At 37.3% G+C, this 21,539-nt stretch overlaps 1 protein-coding gene across 1 annotated transcript in view; it reads right to left on the bottom strand.

Moving 5' to 3' along the window:
• LOC150075185 (uncharacterized) overlaps window positions 1-21,539 on the bottom strand; it is a 78,380-nt gene that overhangs the window by 26,145 nt on the left and 30,696 nt on the right. The window contains exon 2 of the mRNA XM_090388391.1: window positions 18,408-18,517. Within this exon, the coding sequence (XP_090244517.1) occupies window positions 18,408-18,517 (110 nt within the window). The remainder of the gene's footprint in view (window positions 1-18,407; window positions 18,518-21,539) is intronic.

The following is a 21,539-nucleotide window of genomic DNA, read 5'->3' as shown; positions in this document are numbered from 1 at the left end:
ACGAATTCAAGAAAGTTGCAGTGAAAAGGTGACATAATGTGACTTTAGATGTTAAAATAGAGGTGATTAAGCAAAGTAGAAGTGATGAAAGAGCTGTTGATATTGCTCGGTGTCTTGACATACCACCAACAATAATGCGTACGATTATCAAAAATGCAGCGGAAATAATGAACAAAGCACAGTATATAACCCAACATTCTACAATTAAAATTACCAGGCAGAAGAGTAGCATTATGGAAAAAATGGAGAAGTTGCTTTCAACGTGGCTTGAAAATTTGCACAAGCAAAATACTCCAATAAGTTTTGCTCTTATTCAGAAGAAGGCCCTCAGTCCTTATGATTTTGTTAAAAGTGAGGGAGAGTGTTTAACTTCAGCAAGTGAACTTTTAGTGCAAGTCGTGGCTGGTTTCATTCCTGTTATGAATTTAAAAATGTGAGACTACAAGGTGGGGCAGCAAGTGCAGACACTGAAGGGGCATCTGCATTTGCACAGACTTTGTCCAGGATTGTAGAGGAAGACGGTTATGACTAGACAAGTTTTTAATGTAGATGAAACTGGCCTCTAGTGGAAGAGAATGACATCCAAAACATACATTTCAATCCATGAAAAAAGTACTCCAAGGTTTAATGCCTCCAAAGACTGCTTAACACTTTTTCTTGGGGGGAATGCAAATGGAGGAAGGAAGCTTAAGCCACAACTCGTGTATCACAGTGAGAATCCTAGGGCCATGACAAATTATGTGAAATCTCGCCTCTCTGCGACGTGGAAATCCCAGCAAAAGGCTTGGATTACAAGGCAAATATTCCACGACTAGTTTGTAGAAAGTCTTGTACCTGAACTAAAACTTTATTGCCAACACAAAAATTTGTCGTTTAAGATTCTTCTGTTATTGGATAATGCCCCAGCCCATGACACTGACTTTGAAACTTTGTGTCCAAATATCAAAGTTGTGTTTCTGCTACAATGAACTACTTCACTCATTCAGCCTATAGACCAAGGTAAAAAAAAAGTAAAGTGCAGCCATTATAAACCCACTGCAGGATGGAAGCCTCCTCAACAATTCATGGTGAGAGGGAAATGGACCATAATCTGCCACGCTGGTCCAGTGCGGGTTGGCAGATCGACCGTATTCAGCAGTCAGGGGCTTGAACCCCGGTCTACTCAAAGAGCGTGTGCTACTGCACTCCCACTCCTGCCCACTCGGCTACGGAGGCCTTCCTTAGACCTTCCTAGACCAAGGTATCATAGCAAATTTTAAAGCTTACTATTTAAGAAGAACATTTAAAAAGTTAATCTATGGGACTGATGGTGAAGGCAAACCAACTGTTCAGGAGTTTTGGAAGAGCTTTAACATTGGGAATGCAGTGTACATTATTGGTGAGACATGAAATGAAGTGACAGTTAGGTGTACGAACAATGTTTGGAAGAACATTTATCCTGAAGCTGTGCATGACTTCACTGGTTTTGAAACTTCTGAAGATGTTCATGGGAAGCTGGTGTCTTTGGCATTAGCAAGGGCACATGATGCAAGAAAGAAAGCTTATATAGCATCAGCCACAAAAAAACAAAAAAAAAAAAAAAAAAAAACACACCCCCTTCTCATTTTACCCATTCACTCACTCCAAATGTTTGTTCAGTTGTCTTGAATCTGTTTACGCTATCAACTTTTACGACAGATGGAAGTTTGTTCCAGCAATCAACCACCCACTGGCTAAAGGCAAACTTCCGCACATCTATCCTACAACTGTCTTTCCTCAATTTGAATTTATGCTCTCCATAAAAAAAGTACTCCAGGGTTTAAGGCCTCCAAAGACTGCTTAACACTTTTGCTTGGGGGGGGGGGAATGCAAATGGAGGAAGAAAGCTTAAGCCACTTGGCAAGGCAAGTTTTTGATAATGTTGAGGAGGAGGAGGAGGAGGATGTTAGAGCTGCTTGAGTCACACTCACAGTCCTTAACTAATGAAGAATTGACTGAACTGAATAGGCAGGCATTTGATGAAGAGACCATGGAAGATGAAGACAGGCCCAACAGAAGAAAACAGCTTAACAACATAGAATCTTAGGCATGTTTTTAACCTTACTGATGAATTAACAGGCATTCTGCAGAGTTGTGATCACTTGCCTGATCGTTTTGCTAAAGTAACATGACTCATAAATGATAGTTTGTCTTGCTATCATGAGATTTATGATGCAAAGGTTCGTGGTGGCAAGCAGATGAAGTTAAGACTCCTTCAAGAACAAAGTCAGAGAACCTCAACCTCAAAGCTAGTCACAGAAGCAGCAGGAACCTCAGCTACAGTTGCAGCAACTTCAACTTCAAGTGCTGAGGAGGAGCAATTGTAATAGGAAGAGAATAATAAAAAAAAAATTATTTTTATGTTTTATTAATAATTTCATAGTGTATTTTCTAATTATTTTGTTTAGCAATTACAATAAATTATACTGTATTAAAGTTTAGTGTACAATAAAATACGTATTTCCTATTCATATGCCTATATACTTCCATATAAATTCGAATTTTTTAGTTGGTCTGGGATGTATCTACCACATAATACATTAGTTCAATAGGAAACTATGTCCGATATATGTTGTTTCGTTATTAGTCGTTTATATGTGATGTTCAGACATTGGGTTATTCAGATGGTTCTGGCAGTCCCGACATTTCTGTAGCTGGCAAAATTTGCAATTAAATTTAATTTTTGCCACACTGGACATTACTATTCATTTTAATTTTTTTTTATATTTTTGTTTCTACCTATTAGGATTCCAAAAGCACTTAGTGTTGTTGTTGTTATTTGGTTTTTAGGAGCATTAGCAACTAAGGCCATATTGCTCTGGGGATATGTGGTGGTTATTCCAAGACCTTTCCACATCCTCTGTATTTGGTGGGCATGGGCTCGAACCCTAGTCTAATCAAGAAGCATGCGCTATGCACTGCTGCTCCTGCTCACCTGACTACGGAGGTGCAGCACTTAGTGTGTGATCCTCTGTTGAAATTTGTGATATTTCACTTATTTCACTTTTATTTTTAAGCTAGCCTCTTCAATAGCTTTATTCTTTATTATTTCATTTTAAATCATTCCTGGTTTTTGCCTATTCTTTTAGTTTTCTAAATTTAACTAATTTTCACAGTCACTACACTTCTGTCATCTTACTATATATCTTTATAGTTTTATTTCTTTGGTACTATTGCTTTTAAAATATATATTCCAGCAAAATTAGTGTTTTTTTTTTTTTTTTTGGTAGTTGTTGGCGCATAGGCTTCTGTGGCCATAATGCACCTCCCAAGGTTTTTGCAGTACTTTGATCCAAGCCTGAGGCGGGAATCGAACCCGCGACCTTTGGGTTGCCAGGCAGGCACTTTACCCACCCAGCTAGCCCGGTCGGCCAAAATTAGTGTGTCTGTAGCTTGGCATGTACTGTTTCATTGCATTTCTATTTTTTTTTTTCACTCAGTCCTTGTATGCTACTCTTTTATTCATATATTTTTCATAGTTTATATCAATTCCATACACAGTCTCCTATAATCAAGTCTGTCAAATTACTCCCCAACTTGACCCAAGAGTATGTTATGATGCTGATAACACCTAGCAGGTATCTTTCCAATGATATGACCTAAATTCCAATTTGGAGGAATACCAATGGTCAGTGATCTATCCTCTCCCCTCCCCCAAAGAAAGTTTAGTAAATACAAGAGATTCCCGGAGGGCTTATCCCCTCAAAGAACAGCTCAAGCATGGTTCAACTGGGTCAATCAAGTCAACATGCTGGAAACCATACATAATATAATTGATAAAAATAATAGGTTGTAGCAATAAAAAGGAATGTTTAAAAGAATGAACAAATATATTATAATGGTTTATGGATCCAGGAAACTGCTAATAATAGCAGAAATGCCAAGTAACCATGATGAAATATAGACAAATAGATTATATAAGTGTATAGGTAGTGGTGCTGACTTGTCAGGTGTAGCTACAATGGAAAAAATTAATGTGCCTTAAAAATAAAAACAGATTACGTAGTTAAAATGATGACATAATTAAAATCTCAGAAGCTACTGCATTAAATTAAAATATATAAATGGTACCTAATGCTGTAGGTCCTGAGATTTTAACTATGTCATCAAGGGCCAGCAGCCAAAACCAAAGGAAACACAGCAATAAGCAAGGCCTCTGTTTCTGTTGTGATGTATACGCAGCAGACAACAAAGCAAGCATACGTATACATCATAGCTGACCCAACAGAGACCAAAAAGAAAAGGAATAAAGAACAAAACCAGTATAATACTTAAATAAATAAAAATTAATAAATTAAGCTAAAATTAAAACCAATTAATTCCAGTTAAAGAAAAATTGAAATGCAAAATTACACTAAAATTAAAACCAAGTAATTCCAGTTAATGACAAATTGAATGAAAGCAAACAGCCCTACTTGAATTTTAACAAAGAGTGTAATTTCAAGATGAAAAAATATAGTCAGGATATGACAACTTGCTGTTGAGCCAGGCAGGAGACGGTGAAGTAGGCTATGGGAAGTGAACATAACAAGGCTGTAATGGAGACCAAAGGAGTTAGCCAATAGTTCCCAGCGAATTTATAACAGTTAAAGCAACCCCGAGTATGGAAGGGGTTTGGAAAGAAGGTGTGAATTGGTGAAGGTAAACCTTACACGTGACGGGGAAGACGGCAATTAAACAAATGATGCAAATGGACCAGCAAAGGGGAGAAATCAAGAACTAACAAAGTAGCAAGAGCAGAAAAATAGTACAGCAGGCCCTTGTTATAACGCGGTTCGCTTTATGCTGATTCGCTATAACACTTATATTATAACCCATATCTGACTATAACGCTGTCACAAATCACTATAACACTTTTACAGATTGCATTTTTGGCATATTTAACGAAATCGTTTCATTTGATGGAATCTATAGCTTAAAAATGAATAGCAAAACAGCATTAAAACGTTTCCCACGCCGACTTGAGAAATTTTCCCATGCTCAGTGAAATTTTCTCATACGCTAACATTTTAAAAAATGATCAAGTATATTGCTTGTAATATTTGCGTTATATGCATTTATTCGAAGTCTAGTCATTACTTGGTACAGTATTAGACATCATGCATAACGGACAGTTTACTCGAACATTGTATCATAATTAATGCAACCAATGCAGTTACATTTTCGAAGAGTTAATAATGGCGGATAAGAATGAAAAAGCAACAATGTCTGGATGCAGTACGAAGACTATAAATGTAAGAAAAAGACTGAATTTGAAAATTAAATTAGACATTTTGAAGTGAATCGATTCCAGTCAACGACAAGCGGATGTGTGCCATAATTTAGGACTGGCAAGTTTAACTGTAAGAACAATTATAAAACATAAAGAATTAATTTTAGCAGTGGGAAAGACAGCTGTTCCACTGCAAGAAACTAGGGCTAGGCTGGCTATTAGGATTCAAATGGTGAGACTTTACCTAATTTTATTGACGTTAATATCCAATGCAGAATTCAGTTAAGTTAAATGTTATATAAAAAAAAAAAGAGAGAGAGAGAGAGAAAGAGAGATTAGCCTATATGATGATCTGAAGAAAACTCACATAAAAAAAAAAAAAAATGTGGAACCATTTAAAACTGGTAAGGGCTGGTCGAATAGATTTAAAATCCAGGGAGAAGCCGCAAGTGCAGATCAAGGAGTCGAAATTTTCAAAAAGAACTTGTTAAAATTATTGAAGGGTATTATGTGTTATACTTCTCAATAAGTTTTAACATAGATGAAGCAGGACCTTATTGGAAATGAATGCCTAAAAGAAGTTTCATATTGAAAGAAGAAAAAAAAAAGCCAGGTTTCAAAGCTTCATTGTTGGGTGGTAACGTGGCAGGGGATTTAAAATTAAAACCCTGTTTAGTTTACCAGGAAGAGGGTCAAAGTACAACCCAAAATCGACAATTTCTCATGATTAAATTCATCAATTAAATTAAATCAATTAAAATCAATTTAGATCAATTAAATTCATGATTTTAATTGGAATTTTAAGTTTAATTTTGATAAGTAAGTAGTTATCACATAATTACATACGTATGTAATGCAGAATATTTTATATGTACAAATATTTGAATATTAAATATTTTGACTGATATTTGCACATCTTTTTACTACTGTTTATTACTGATTAGGAAATATCCTATGGCACTGACTGCAACTCACAAATACATATGTTACCTTATGGGAATGCGGCGCTCGCTTAGTGTGGATTCACTTAGCACTCTGTTTTTCCGGAACGAATTATGAGTGTTAAGCGGGAGTCACTTGTATCTTGAATATTGCTTTCAGCCAGCCTAATTGATTGCACAAGATATAAGATGCAGTGTTTAAGAACAGAAAAAAGTAATTGGAAAAAGGGGAATATAGTAGTGCTCGGACAGGCCGGGATTGTATAACCCATACCAAAAGTAGGCCCCTGGACATATGTCGGTAATGGTATTGTTTTTTTCAAATATGAGACTGAACAATTTCAAAAATAAAAATAAAGACGACAAAACAGTTAGCAAGACATGGCAAACAAAACATAATACCCCCAAGGTTAGCCCCACAGATTGGCTATGGCTAATTTCGGGGGGCTTATGTTTTCTTATGTTTTGTTTGCCATGTCTTGCTAACTGTTTTGTCATCTTTAATTTTATTTTTCTTTTTGACATTGTTTAGTCTCATATTTGAAAAAACAATAAATTTATCTCTAGCATGCACGAGACCATGACTATATATCCATTACTAACCTTATGACTGGTACATTATAGCCCTGGAAGCCAATACCATAAACACCCAAACAACAAATAACAGCAGCAGCAGCAACATTTACATAGTAGAAAAATTTTGCACTTTGCTGCCAACACCTATTTCTCATCAGATACCAATTTGTCAGAAGAATCACTTTATTGAATAAACAATAAGAGCTACTGCAATGAGGAATATTCATAAAGAACTGTGCTATGTGCTTTTAATATTCAGTAACAAAATGTATTCTCCTACCCTCCCACATGTTTGCTAATGTCAAAAATGTTGATATAACAGGTTAATTTAACATATTGTACATTGCAATTTCATGTGACTGAAGGGTTCCAGTCATAATACCAAATGGCATTGTTGGAATATTAGACAGTAAACCTTTGATATTCACACAGGATACGTTCTTGGAAGTCGCTGCAAATATCAAAACCAATGTCTCATGGGAAAAAGGAGTCTAGGTGGACTTTTCTTATGGATATCAAAGCAAACATTCACGAAAAATAAGAATTAATAGATAATAACCATGCTTATTAAAACAAAAATAAACATTATTAATGTGTTTTATATGAAGAATAAATAATAAAATGCAAACGCAAAATGACAAAATTGAAAAGGTAATGAGGACGGCAGTAATACTGGAGGCTGGATTTGAAAGAGAGATGTGTAGCCCTCCTGAAAATCTTTCAGGGAAGGTGATTTACAAATCTACAGAAAAAGAAAGAACAATTGTGATGTTCTTCAAAAAGCTTGTTATGGATGTCTACATTATCTTTTATTGCAAATTGCTCTAGGTTGCCTTGTGTGGGACAGTAATAGCCTCCATTTCTCTTTTAAATTTTAGACTATGCTCCATCAAGGAGTAACTTTAGAGACCGAGACATGGCAAAATTTCCAGCACTACCTAAAGCAGAGGTTCCCAAACTTTCTCGATTCATGGCGCCCTTAGTGTCCCAGTAATTTTTTCACGGCACCCCTTAGGCCAAAAGAAATACCTAACAAAGTGGTTTTCGAGCTTTTAATATATACCTATATAATAATTTTATTCTTTATATAGAGGTACTAAATAAAGATCAATTATGGATCACCACAAAATTAAAAAGATACGGTACAATGGGTATTGTATCCTTTTTTATAATGAAATAAACATATAAATTTCAAAAAAATAATAATAACTTTAAGTAACTTAAATCCAAATTACACGGCACCCCAAGAATGTTGTTGTGGCACCCCGGTTGAAAACCACTGACCTAAAGTAACAGCTGAGGCTTTTCAATCACACCACTCTTCTTCCTTGCTTTCTCTGAAGTAATTCTAGGTGGTAGATGACTCTCATCAACCGGTGAAATACCACCACTTTGCTTATTGGAGGCTTGAAGTGGTGGAACCCATGTTTAGTCTCTAGAGCTAAGTTCCGGCCAACCCTTCCCTATCTCTTGCATCATGCAGTATGATTGATGATTTTTGAGGTTATGATGAATGTCGTGGCGAGATCCAATATTCCTTACATTTCGAGGGTACAGCTCTAAAACGGTGTTCGCAGGCCGGCCGCTAGATAGTACACCGGACCAAACCTATTGGTAGCTCTCTAGGAGGCTTCCGGATCAGCTAGTGTATAATCTTGCTACCTCTACTCTGCCAGATAGTGACTGGAGGGAGTCCGAGTAGTGTGTATGATGTTGTTGTTGTTCGGTTTAACGACACAAGGGCTACTACGGCCAAATTGTGTCTCTTCATCGTTAATTCACAAAAGCGTATTGTTAGAGAGATTAAATTATATGCTTCTGTACAAACCAATATGTTTTAGATATAATAAAAGTTCTTCAATATTTGTTTCATTTCCTAAGATGCGAGATAAATCAGGTGATATATTCAATGTAGAGAGTGACTGAAAAGTGTTTGACCGGATGGTTGAATGTAAGGGACAATCAACCAGGAAATGACGGACTGTAAGTTGCGTCTGACAGGATGAGCACTGCGGTGGACTTTCCCCCAATAATAGGAAGAGATGAGTATAGTGAGTGTGTCCAATTCTGAGTCTTGCCAGTACCACTTCCTCTCGTCTATTTCTTCGGAAGCCAGACAGCCACAGCTTTGGATCTTCTTTTATCTGATAAAGTTTATTGTTAGGGTCACTTTTCCAGGTCTGTGACCATTTATCATAGCAGGCTTTGCGTATGACCGACTTAAAATCAGAGAAAGGAACCTGAGGATGTTGTGAGAGAGCGGGTTGGGGATGTTTAGCGGCAAAGTCAGCACTTTCATTTCCCGGAATGCCTGAATGGCCAGGGATCCAGCAAAAACTGATTGACTGATTGGACACACTGCAAGCGAATAGCTGGGAATGAATCTGTTTCAATATAGGGTGAGAAATGGAGGAATTCTTCCTTATGGCAGAGACAGCACTAAGAGAATCTGTGTAAATTATGGCAGATGAGATGGAGAGCTCAATTATCTTACTAAGCGCTAACTTAATGGCATATAATTCAGCTGTGAAGACGCTGCAAGCAAGCGGTAGTGTGGCTGAACTTGTAAATAAAGGAAAAACTGCCGCAGCACCTACCATACTCTCAGTTTTTGAACCATCCGTATAAATTTTACAGGCATGGTTGTCCGTAGCATGAGCTGAATGTAACTGTCTGATATTGCAGGAAGGTATATTTTTCCCCCACTGGAGGAAGTATGTATCTTGGAAAATGTCATTTAAATTGATATTCCAAGTCTGAACAAGTTCTTTGATCCTGAGAGAGGCGGGTCTATTTTCATTTGGTTTGCTCTCGTAGAAAGCATCCCAACGAGTATTATAGAGATACTCCCAACTTGGGTGCGATGGTAGACTCTGGATCTTAGCAGCGTAGTGAAGCAGTAGTGTTTTTCTACGCAGGTGTAATGGGGGATCATGCGCTTCAATATGTAGACTTTGGATCGGAGAAGTCCTGAAAGCTCCCAGCGCAGTTCTCAGAGCACTGTGATGGATCATATTTAGCTGTTTTAATGTAGTGCTCCAGGCAGAGTCATACACTGGACAACCATAATCTAGTCGTGAACGGATTAAACTTCTATAGAGATGCAGCAAAGTACACCGATCAGCTCCCCATGACATAGATGAGACAGAACGAAGTATATTCAAATGCCTTAAACAAGTAGTTCTCAAATAAGTGATGTGAGCTTGGAAATTTAGTTTGCGGTCTAATAGTAGTCCAAGAAATTTAACGGTATTAACAAGCGGGATTGGAGTATTGTTTATTTGCAGTTCAGGTTCGGGATGGAGAGTTCGCTTCTTGCAAAAGTGTGTGACAGTGCATTTCTTTTCTGACAGTCTGTAACCGTTCAGTGAAGTCCAGGTTTCTATTTTGGTTATGGCAAGTTGTAGCTGCCGTTCAATGGTATTCATACTTTGAGATTGACAGGAAATGGTAAGGTCATCTGCATACATATACGTTTGTACAGTTTTTGGGATATCTCGTGTCATACTACTAACTCTGATTGAAAACAGTGTTGGACTGAGTATTGATCCCTGTGGGACTCCCTCTTCCTGAATGTGAGATGTAGAGAGGATGTTTTTGTACCGGACTTGAAAAGAGCGCAATTGCAGGAAATTTTGAATTATTTCCGGCAAATGGCCCCGAAGCCCCAGATGGTAAAGGTCCCTAATAATACCATGGCGCCATGTTGTATCAAATGCCTTTTCAAGATCTAAATTGACCATGACTAGATGTTGTTTCATGACAAAGGCACTGCGGATATGAGATTCGGCTTTGATAAGCACGTCCAGTGTTGATCTGTTTTTCCGAAAGCCATATTGTTGTTCTGGAAGAAGATTCTCTGACTCCAGGATGTAGGTGAGTCTAGTATGAACCATCCTTTCGAAAATTTTTTCCATGCAGCTCATAAGAGATATTGGCCTGTAATTTTCAACACAGGAAGGATCTTTTCCTGGTTTTGGCAAGGCGATAACGAACGAATGGCGCCATGAAGAAGGATAGGCATTTTCAGTGAAGATCCGATTATAAAAAATTAATAGAGTTCTCAAGTCTTCATCAAGTAAATGCTTTAGCATAACGTAGTGAACTCCATCTGGTCCTGCAGCGCTATTGGAAGATCTGTTTAATGATTCTTGCAGTTCTATTAATGTAAATGGTTGGTTGTACGACAGTGAGCGGCGCGTGAAGAAGTTGATTTTATACCGTTCTGCACCTGCTTCGATGTTCTGAAAGGCGGACACATAGGTGGCAGAAGCTGAGATTTTTGCAAATGATTCTGCTAATGCATTTGCAACTTCTTCAGGAGTAGAAATGTCTTTCCCTCTCCAATGAAGTATCGGAGAGGGCAGCCGAGAAAATTTGCCATTTAATGCCTGTATTCTTTTCCAGATGACCCGTGTATCCGTGTCTTTGGTAATGGTTGATGCAAAAGCAATCCATGAATCCCGTTTCGCTTTCCGCCTAACTTGTCTAGCTTTCGCTTTGAGTCTTTTATAAGAAATTAGGTTACTAGTGGTGGGATACTTGCGGAAATTATTCCAAGCACGGTTTTTTTCCTGTTTGGCAATTAAACAATCTGTATTCCACCAATTATTTCTGTGTTTGTGATAAGGCGTGGATTTTGGAATGGAAGCATTAGCTGCAGTGAGAATCTGATTGGTTATATAAGTATTTACTTCATCAATATGTTGTCTTTGAACATAACATCTGTCTAAGAGTATTTGGGCAGAATATCCTTCCCAATTTGCCTTTTTAAACTGCCAGTTGGATCGTTGAACAGGATTCGGAGTTACTCTTGTTTGTAGTGAGCAAATAATTGGAAAGTGATCACTGTTAAAGGGATCAGTTAATACTGACCATGTCATGATTGGAAAGACAGAGGGTGAACAAATTGATAAGTCGATTGCAGAAACAGATCCTGTTGCTAGGTGTATGTAAGTAGGAGATCCAGAATTTAGTAAATTAAGACCATTATTGTTCATGAATTCCTCCACCAATTTGCCTCTTCTATCCATTGTAGCAGACCCCCACAATGGATGATGTCCATTAAAGTCACCAAAGAGACAAATTGGAGTTGGGAGTTGTGAAATCAGGCTGTCAAGTTCTGAATGAGGAAGTGGTAGAGAGGGTGAAATGTAGATGGAAACAATGGTAACTGGAATACCAACTGCAATACGAGCTGCAACAACTTCTAGAGTGGTTCTCAATTGGATCGGCCTGGATGGAATGTCAGAGTTAACAAGAATAGCTACTCCGCCACGAGCAGCAGAGTTTGAACTCCTGTCTCGTCTATATATCACATAATTTGAGAATTTTGGTGAAATTTGGGGTGACAAGAAAGTTTCCTGTAGGCATACACCTATGGGATTGAATTGAGCTAGTAAATCCCTTAAGTCATCAGAATGACTACTTAGTCCTCTGCAGTTCCATTGTATGATGTTATACATTATTTAGTTTTAGCTGAGGATGATTCGTCTGACTGTTTTTTGTTCGTGGGACATTTTTTCCGGTCTTTTTTTGGGAATGTGGGGCGTCCAAGATCCATCGTGTCATCTGCATGGAGTTCTAGAATGGGCTCCTCATTACGTAGCAGCTCATCTACATCCATATTATTGGTAGGCGCTTCCATTTTTTTTGAGACTGAGTGAGATTTTAATTGTTCTTTTTCAATCGAGACCAATGGGGTATGAGTAGGGATACTGATTGGAGTATTTGTGGCTTCGCTAGTTTTTTTTGGAGGATTATGAGGATTATCTTTTTTAGAGGTTGAAAGTGTAACTTTAAGCCAATTCGCTAGAGAGGTGTTAGGCGGAACTGATACATCCGTTTGAGCTGCAGTAGAAACAAAGTTTCTAGTTCGAGCTGCATAAGAACGACCACTAAGCATGGTCGACATAACTTGTCTATGTGCCTCAGGAAACGTGACTTTATTTTCAATTTTGTATTTTTGTATTTTCTTTCCTGTTATCCATAGCTCACAAGTTTTGGAAAAGGCTGGATGGCTTCCTTTGCAGTTTGGACAAACAGGAGTTTTGACTGAACAATCCGCTTGGGTGTGATCTTTAGAGCCACAGATGGGACATGTGGCTTCCCCGCAACAAGCCTGCTGGGAATGGCCGTATTTCTGACATTTAAAGCAACGAACAGGATTCGGGATGTATGGTCGAATCCGGCAGTTTAAATAACCAGCTTTAATACAGGATGGTAAGTCTGGAGTGCTAAATGTCAGAATGATGGATCTTGTTGGAGTAAGATTTCCATCTTTTTTTGTCATGATCCGTTTTACATTTACTACTTTCTGACTGCTGAGTTCTTGGAGTAGTTCTTCTTCGGAGACTGTAATTAGGTCCCACTCGCTGATGACACCTTTTGATGAATTTAGAGTTTTGTGGGGAGTAATTTCTACTGTCAACCCACCAAATGTTGTTGTTTTTAACAGCCGCTCAGAATGTTTAGAGGTGGCTGTTTCTATCAGAAGGTCTCCGGATTGCAGTCTTTTAACCATTTTTGGTGATCCTGCAATTGACTCCAAGATTTTCTGAATTAAGAATGGTGACAACTTACCCACAGGTTGGGCGGACAGGGAATGAATCACCAGGAAGTTTGGGCAATCGTCATGACATTCTGCTTCTCTTCGCAGTCTTTTAGGTTGACTTGAGTCATGGTCAGGGTTGGAATCTTCCGCTCTTGAGCTCAAAGGCTCTAAGTTTGGATAATGATTTTTATCCATGCTTGCTCCTTTTTGCCCTGGGGGTTTGCCTTTACCACCCAGGTTACCGGCCCCGCCACGGGGAGGCAGGAGCAGTGCCGCTTGGTGGCCAAGCGTAGAGTTAGTAAGTTAGTACGGCTAGTTAAATTAAAGAAAAAGGTACTTGCCTTCTTCTGGGCTCTCTTCTTAGTGTTTTTAAGTAAGTAGAGCTACTTAACAGAAAATTTTAATTCTAAGAGAAAAACAAGGAAAACTCTGTCACTTGGAGGAAAAACGCTTTATACACACGCAAGAATCGCTTGGCCACGGAAACGCTTGGCACCCGGGGCCGAGTAGTGTGTATGCGGGGAGCATTGTCGAGGCCACGTTATGTCAAGGATCTGGGTATATTCTTACCACATGTACGCCATATCCAAAAATTTCATTACTTCATACAGCATGTCCCACCCACTTTTTCTTACTATTGAATACACCATGAATTGTCAAAATAATAGAGCAAGCTTATCTGCGAAAAGACCTAAACCTCCCAAGGATTTCCTAATTCATTTCACAAATATACGTGGTCTCAATTCCAATCTCAACGATGTCCATTTCCACTTGCAGTCTTCCAAACCCCATGTATTTTTTCTGACTGAATCTCAGTTATCAGTTGATTCAACTACTGCTCATCTCAGATGTCCAAATTATTTGCTGTATGATTCCTTTCGCCTCAAAGGAGGTACTTGTGCATATGTCCGTTCTGATATTCCCTGTCAGAGACTTGGCAATTTGGAATCTCCTCTCTTTGATCTTCTCTGGCTTAAAATCTCTCTACCTCATTGTGTCAAATTCATCTGTTGTCTCTACCGTTCTCCCAACTCCACTAATCACTTGGAGCTCTTTGACTTCCTCTCTTTGCAACTTGACTTTCTCCAGTCCAACTTTCCTAACAGTGAGGTAATTTTCCTTGGTGATTTTAACGTTCACAACTCCAGCTGGCTTCCGTTTTCTAGTTACACCGAACCAGCAGGTCGAGATGCTGAGGCTTTTGCAATTACTAACGACCTAGCACAGATTGTTCATTTACCTACAAGAATACCGGACAATCCTAATCATACAGCCAATACGCTTGATCTTTTTCTCACAAACAACCCTTCTAAGTACAAGGTCGAAGTGAGAGGTCCTTTAGGCACTTCAGATCACAACTTGGTGATTGTCTCTTCCCCAATGAAACCTTTATCTCATGGCTATTCCCAACCTCGTATTGTTTGGCATTACAAGAATGCAAAATGGGATGACCTGCGAGACTTCTTTTCTTCTTTTCCTTAGTCTGATTACTGTTTCAAAACTTCTGATGTCAACGTTTGCTCAGATCGTGTCAGTGAAATTATTCTTGCAGGAATGGAATCCTTTATCCCACACTCCACTTTAAAATCTCGTCCTTTATCTAAACCTTGGTTCTCCAACAAATGTGCTAAGGCTGTCCAAGAGAAGAATGTTGCATATCGTAATTGGCTTGTTTCTAATTCTTCAGTTTCATTTTCTGCCTACACCAAAGCTCGCAACAATTGTAAAGCAGTTATTAATCAGTCCAAACTAGAGTTTGAACAGGCTAAGAGTAGAAAACTTGCTTCTTGCCCTAATGGTAGCCGAGCATTCTGGTCTCTTGCCAAAGCTATTGGCCGCAACTTTTGTCCATCTCTGCTCCCACCTCTGTCCAAACCAGATGGTTCTGTTGTCATTTCAGCCAAGGATAAAGCTGACCTGCTAGCATCCCATTTTTCTTCCAGCTCATGTATTAATGATCTTGGTAAAACACCTCCCACCATTCCCAACACATTCCATTCAATGCCTCCTGTGGTCTTCCGTCAAAAGGATATCAGAAGGATTTTGATGAATCTTGATGCTAAGAAAGCTCCAGGTCCTGATGGTATTTCTCCACTTGTTCTCAAAACCTGTGCTCCTGAACTTACTCCTATTCTTTGCCGCCTTTTTTCACTTTCTTATTCCAAAGGTGTTTTTCCTTCTGCTTGGAAATTTGCTCATATCCAGCCAGTTCCTAAAAAGGGTGACAAATCCCTCCCATCCAATTATCGTCCCATTGCAATTACTTCTACTCTTTCTAAAGTAATGGAGAAATCAATTAACCGGCAACTCTTAAACTACCTAGAAACCTTCCGTCTGATCAACGATGGCCAGTATGGATTCCGTCAGTGTCGATCCACTGGTGATATTCTGGCTTATGTTACCCATTTATGGACTAATTCAATGGAAAGGTTCGGTGAAACACAAGTAGTTGCTCTTGACATCTCAAAGGCTTTTGATCGTGTTTGGCATAAAGGTCTTCTAAACAAGCTTCCATCTTATGGTTTGCCAACTGTTTTTAGTACTTGGTTATCCAGTTTTCTCTCTGATCGCTCACTGAGGGTGATGGTAGATGGCTCGCTGTCTTCTAACTTCTCCACTAATGCCGGTGTCCCCCAAGGTTCAGTTCTTTCCCCCACTCTTTTCCTCTTGTATATCAATGACCTTCTTCCATTGACTGGAAATCCTATCCATAGTTTTGCCGATGATAGCACATTGCATTCAACTTTCCATTTTGAGAAACCTTGTCCTGCTCAATCAGCTTCAAGTTTTCGAAAATCTGCTGCCAATTCCTTAAATGCCGATCTTCAGGTAATTGTCCAGTGGGACAAAGACAACTTAGTTGATTTCAACCCTTCTAAAACTCAGTCTTGTCTTATATCTCGCAAAAAGGATTCTTCTGCTCCTATGCTTATCTTTAGTGACACTCTGATTTCTAGGCAAAATGATATATCTCTTTTGGGGATTACCCTGACTTCTAATCTCTCTTGGCACAAGCACATTACAAATATTGCTTCCTCTGCATCTAAAAAACTTGGTTTTCTCTTTCGCTCTCGGCGTTACTTTTCTTCCAAACAGCTGCTCACTCTGTATAAATCGCAAATCCGCCCTGCCATGGAATATTGTTCCCACATCTGGGGTGGTGCCCCCAAAACCTCTCTCAGGCTTCTTGATTCCATTCAGAAGAGGGCAGTTAGGTTAATTAATGATTCATCTCTAACAGAGTCTCTCCACTCGCTTTCTCATAGACGTACTGTTTCTGCTGCATGCCTCTTCTACAGATACTTCCATGGGCACTGTTCTTCTGAATTGGCTTCTATAATTCCCGCTCTCTCTTTCAAAACAGTCCGAACACGTGCCGCGACCAGTCAACATCCATTTACTGTCCAGCTTCAAACCCACAGAACCAACCTTTCATCTTCCTCATTTATTCATTCAACTGCCGTTTTCTGGAACAACCTTCCTTCATACGTATTTCCTAAAAATTACAATCTACAGAAGTTCAAGTCCAATGTCAGCAAATATCTTCTTTCGTCTTTTCAACCTCCAACCCAAGCACGGTACTAAGTACTATAGGTTCTAATACCTCTCGTGTTTGGGGTTCTCATAAAAAAAAAAAAATTAAATTCTCTCCTCACAATCCTCTGCAGCTTTTCTACTGATGAGCTGCTTGAAAGGCATCTCATCAATATAGATATATCTTTCATTCCATCAGGAAACAGTTTCCTCAAGCACACATTAAAAATCCTGGCCTGATTTCATCTAGAGATTACTTTATATTTTTTACACAGTCAGTGATGCTATACTTATTCCAGTGATCGCTGACCAACAGAAGAAATGCTCTCTATCTAGTCAAAAGTTCTTACAAATTGGGGGTAGGTGTAATAAATGTTGTGATGAGACCCTGAATTATTGGTTGAATCAGAGACTCATCTAGACCTCCACAGAATAACTATCTAAATAATATCGGTGTAGATACACCATAGTTTACCCATAAATTTAAACTATGTATGTAGTGTAAAAGGCATTGTTTTAATTGTATCTCATATTGTGGCTGCCTTCACAATGAGATACCAGGTACACTACTCTGAATAAGTAACATTTCTCTAGTAGAGAAGACTACTGTTATTTATTCTCAGTGGATACCACCACCCAGACGGCACCCATTTCAAAACTGTTGGCCTATCATCAGTGGATGGGCAGGTACTCTGGTAATGCAACATGCCATCACAGTTGCAAAGTGATTCCACAATACGACAGATGCCAAATGGTGTAGAGATAATGTATTTAAAGATGAAATGCACATGACATAATTATATATTTACTTAAAACCCATATATAATTATGCCTTGTGCATTTCACCTTTAAATATATTATCTCTACACCATTTGGCATCTCTCGTATTGTGGAATCACTTTGCAACTGTGATGGTAGTTGTTGGCGCATAGGCTTCTGTGACTAATGCACTTCCCAAGGTTTTTACAGTACTTTGATCCAAGCCCGAGGTGGGAATCGAACCCGCGACCTTTGGGTTGCCAGGCAAGCACTTTACCCACCCGGCTAGCCCGGTCGGCGTAACTGTGATGGCATGTTGCATTACCAGGGTACCTGTCCACCCACCGAATATAGGCCAACAGCTTTTAAATGGTGCCATCTGGGTAGTGGTATCCACTGAGAATAAATAATTAGTCTTCTCTACTAGAGAAGCGTTACTTATTCAAAGTAGTGTACCGGGTATCTCATTGTGAAGGCAGCCACAATATGAGATACAATTAAAACGATGCCTTTTACACTACATATGTAGTTTAAATTTATGGGTAAACTATGGTGTATCTACACTGATATTATATAGTTAATTACTTAAAACCCATATATAATTATGCCTTGTGCATTTCATCTTTAAATACAGAATAACTATGCAGTGACAAGTACATACAGACGATGGAAATGTAATAGGCTTACACAGATACACTACTCATAAATAATTGAAACTGCAAATGTTAAATAGGTATATTTTACAAATGAATATCAAGGTTTTAATGTATATAACACTTTGTAGATCTAATGAAAAAAATGCAACACAACTTACCCATTCTTCTGAACTATTAATTTTTGGTTCTTCTTTCTGTGAATTCTCAAAATCTTCAAATTCTTTAACACTAGGTGATTTGACTATATTTTCAGTATCTTGATTATTTTCTGCAGGCAAAACATTTTCTTTTAAACTTTGAGTATATTTATTATTTAATTGAGACTGCATTTTGTCGTTTATAATTCGTTGCATTTGTTCCTGCAGACTCCTCTTGAGAAATTACTAGAAATTCCTCTACATCTTGTACTTTTATATTTCTTTTATCTTTCTCTTTATTAGCTTCTGGTTTTCCTAACTGATAAAATTTGAATTATACACAAAAAAGTAAAGAGAACAGGAAAAAAAAAAGTTTAATTAGAATAAATTTAGAGAAGCTAAAGGAAGTATATTGATATTTACAAATCAATAATAACATTATTGATTTGCAAATATCAATAAAATTACAATCAAAAAATTACAAATCAACACAGTGCATTTTTTAATATGCAGGTTAGTAATATTAAAATTTCTACAATTTTAAGGATTTATATAGATATTTGGGGAGGAAAAAAAAAAAAAAAAAACAGCAACGTTTTTGCATAAAATCAAATAATGCCCAGTCTTTATATAGTAGAACTTAGCAAAATCTAACTTGGCCTTTTGACCAGCCAAATTATTTAAATAAGTAATGTTTAGGACAGAGGTTTCTGAGTTCATGGCACCCTTAGTGTCTCAGTAATTTTTTCACGGTGCCCCTAGGCCAAAATAAATACCTAACGGTTCTATTTATTAAGTAGTTAGGTTCAAACAACTTAATAAGTAATGTTGAATCTGTAAACTACCTCAAGCTAGTAGTTCATGTGGTGTCCAACAAATGTCAGGTATTGCTTTTTTTCATCAAAAATTTAAAATATCCAACGGCACACAGTTTGGCAACAGCTGGTTTAGGATATAAATCAATGGGTAATGAAACCACTATTATTATAAAATCTTCTCCATTGGTTGATTTAACATTTTTAATATCCTAGGAAGAAATACTTTTCTAAGGCCTAATTGATATAAAAATACAATTATATTTACTAACCACAGGTGAAATTCAGACTGGTAGCACAACTGTCATTCAATATGAAATATATTTTATATATCATTTGCAAAATCACAACTGAAGTTTTTTAATGAATTAATATTAATATTTATAATTAAATATTCTGTATTCTAAGCTGTAATTGACCAAAAATGTATTTTTGTTTTTTTAAATACATAAAACAAATGTAAAGTGCATAAAACAAAGATTTTATTTAAATGATCAATTGATAAAACAGAAGCATTTATCTAGTTAAGCTTTTTTTTCCCCCCCAGATTTAGATTTTTAAAATCTTATCAATTTGTGGTAACATATTCTAAATATAATCCAAGTCATAGATAAATTTTAAAAATATTCAAAACAAGTCACAGATAGACTTGAAACCCTTTCAGTAATTTTTCACTTTCTTTTGGTGGGGGGGAGAGGGGAAGAAGTGGACATGGATAGGCATAAAGCACTTTTTTTTTTATTTCTGATATATAGTCCTGTTTTCTTTCTTTCTACATTTCAATACCTGAAAAATGACAATATAAGAATACATTTACACAACACAAATTAAAAAAATAAACAAAAATAAAAATCATACTTCTGAACAGTGGTGCATTATCCTATAGGCAAAAAAGATGTTTGCCTAGGCCCCAATCAGAGGGGGCTGCAAAATCACTGTTTCAAAAACTCATTGCTGTTTTTTACTATTTTTAAGTGTATTTTTTTAAATCAGAAACTGAACTTTCTACCTGCCAAGGTCAATGAACTTTGAGTGTAAGAAACAAAAAATGAGTATAAGAACAATAAATATTAAGTGACAGAAGAATATGGAGAGCAGAAATAAGTTCAGCTCTGTGTTCTTCTGTAACTCAATATTTAATGTTGATGGGGACCCCCTTTTTCTTTAGATGGAGCCCCCAAATTCCATTTTGCTTTGGGCCCCCATGAAGGTATAATGCAGTACTGCTTTTAAACCAAATTTTAACTATTTCCAACTTGACAGTGAACTAAAACTATATTATATTTCCTTGGAAGATAAAGCTAATTATATATTTGCAGTTATTAGTTTTGCATGCTTTCAAAGCAATTAAGGTGTGTGTGCACTTAAATTTGTGGCAGAATTAATATTCTAACTTGTATACTGTATGGAAAGGCCTCAAATTCGACTTCCAATTGATGAGCAGCAACTTTTAAGAGCTTTTCTCCCCCAACAATGTGGCATTAGTTGTCAATGGACAAGTTTGATTTTTTCATCTTGCAAAACAGATAAAAGAATACTTACAAACATGATAATACTGATGCCTCATGATGTTTGTTGCTTTGATGCAAATTCTAAATCAACTGACCTTCTGCAACAAAGTTTTAAGCATTACCTAGTTATAAGTGCAACTAGATTTACAGACATTCTTTAGGGAATATTTCTATATTTAGCTCTCTTTATTCTTAATCTTGTTTGTGGTTTTTTTCCCTGCAGATTGGGAGTTCGATCAGCAATATGTGCCATGTACAGCACATATCACTGATTACTTTCAAAAACTGTATTCTTCATCCTAGTCAGAGAAACTAGAATGAAGATACAATTTTATCAAAAAATGGTATCTTCATCCTAAGTCAGAGAGACTAGTCATATGAGATTCCCAGTTCATCCATAATTTCTCAGATTAATAAATCAGTAAAACTGTTAATCAGAATGAATTTTTTTTTTCATTTCTTTTTTATTTTTTTAATTTCTATTTTTATTATTTCATTTCATTTCTTTTTTATTTTTATTTATTTTTATTATTTTTTTTTATTTCAACCATTTCATCACTTATCAAAGTTCAAGGTTGGCATGACCACTGGCCATCTCTGACTCATTCCCAGCTATTTTGGAAATATTTCATCCACTGATAAATGACAGCCTTAGCATTAGCATTAGCATTAGTAGAGGCATATGATGCAAGAAAGCAAGCTTATTCAGCATCAGCCAAAAAAAAAAAAAAAAAAACCCCACTCCCATTTCACCCATCTGTTCGTTCCAAATACCTGTCCAGTTGAGCTTTAAATTTGTTTAGGCTATCAACTTCTACAACAAGTGA

This window comes from Mastigoproctus giganteus, chromosome 14 (genome assembly GCF_048544385.1).
Source record: "Mastigoproctus giganteus isolate SK-2022 chromosome 14, ASM4854438v1, whole genome shotgun sequence".
NCBI lineage: Eukaryota > Metazoa > Arthropoda > Arachnida > Uropygi > Thelyphonidae > Mastigoproctus > Mastigoproctus giganteus.
This window is presented reverse-complemented; position numbering and strand designations above follow the sequence as displayed.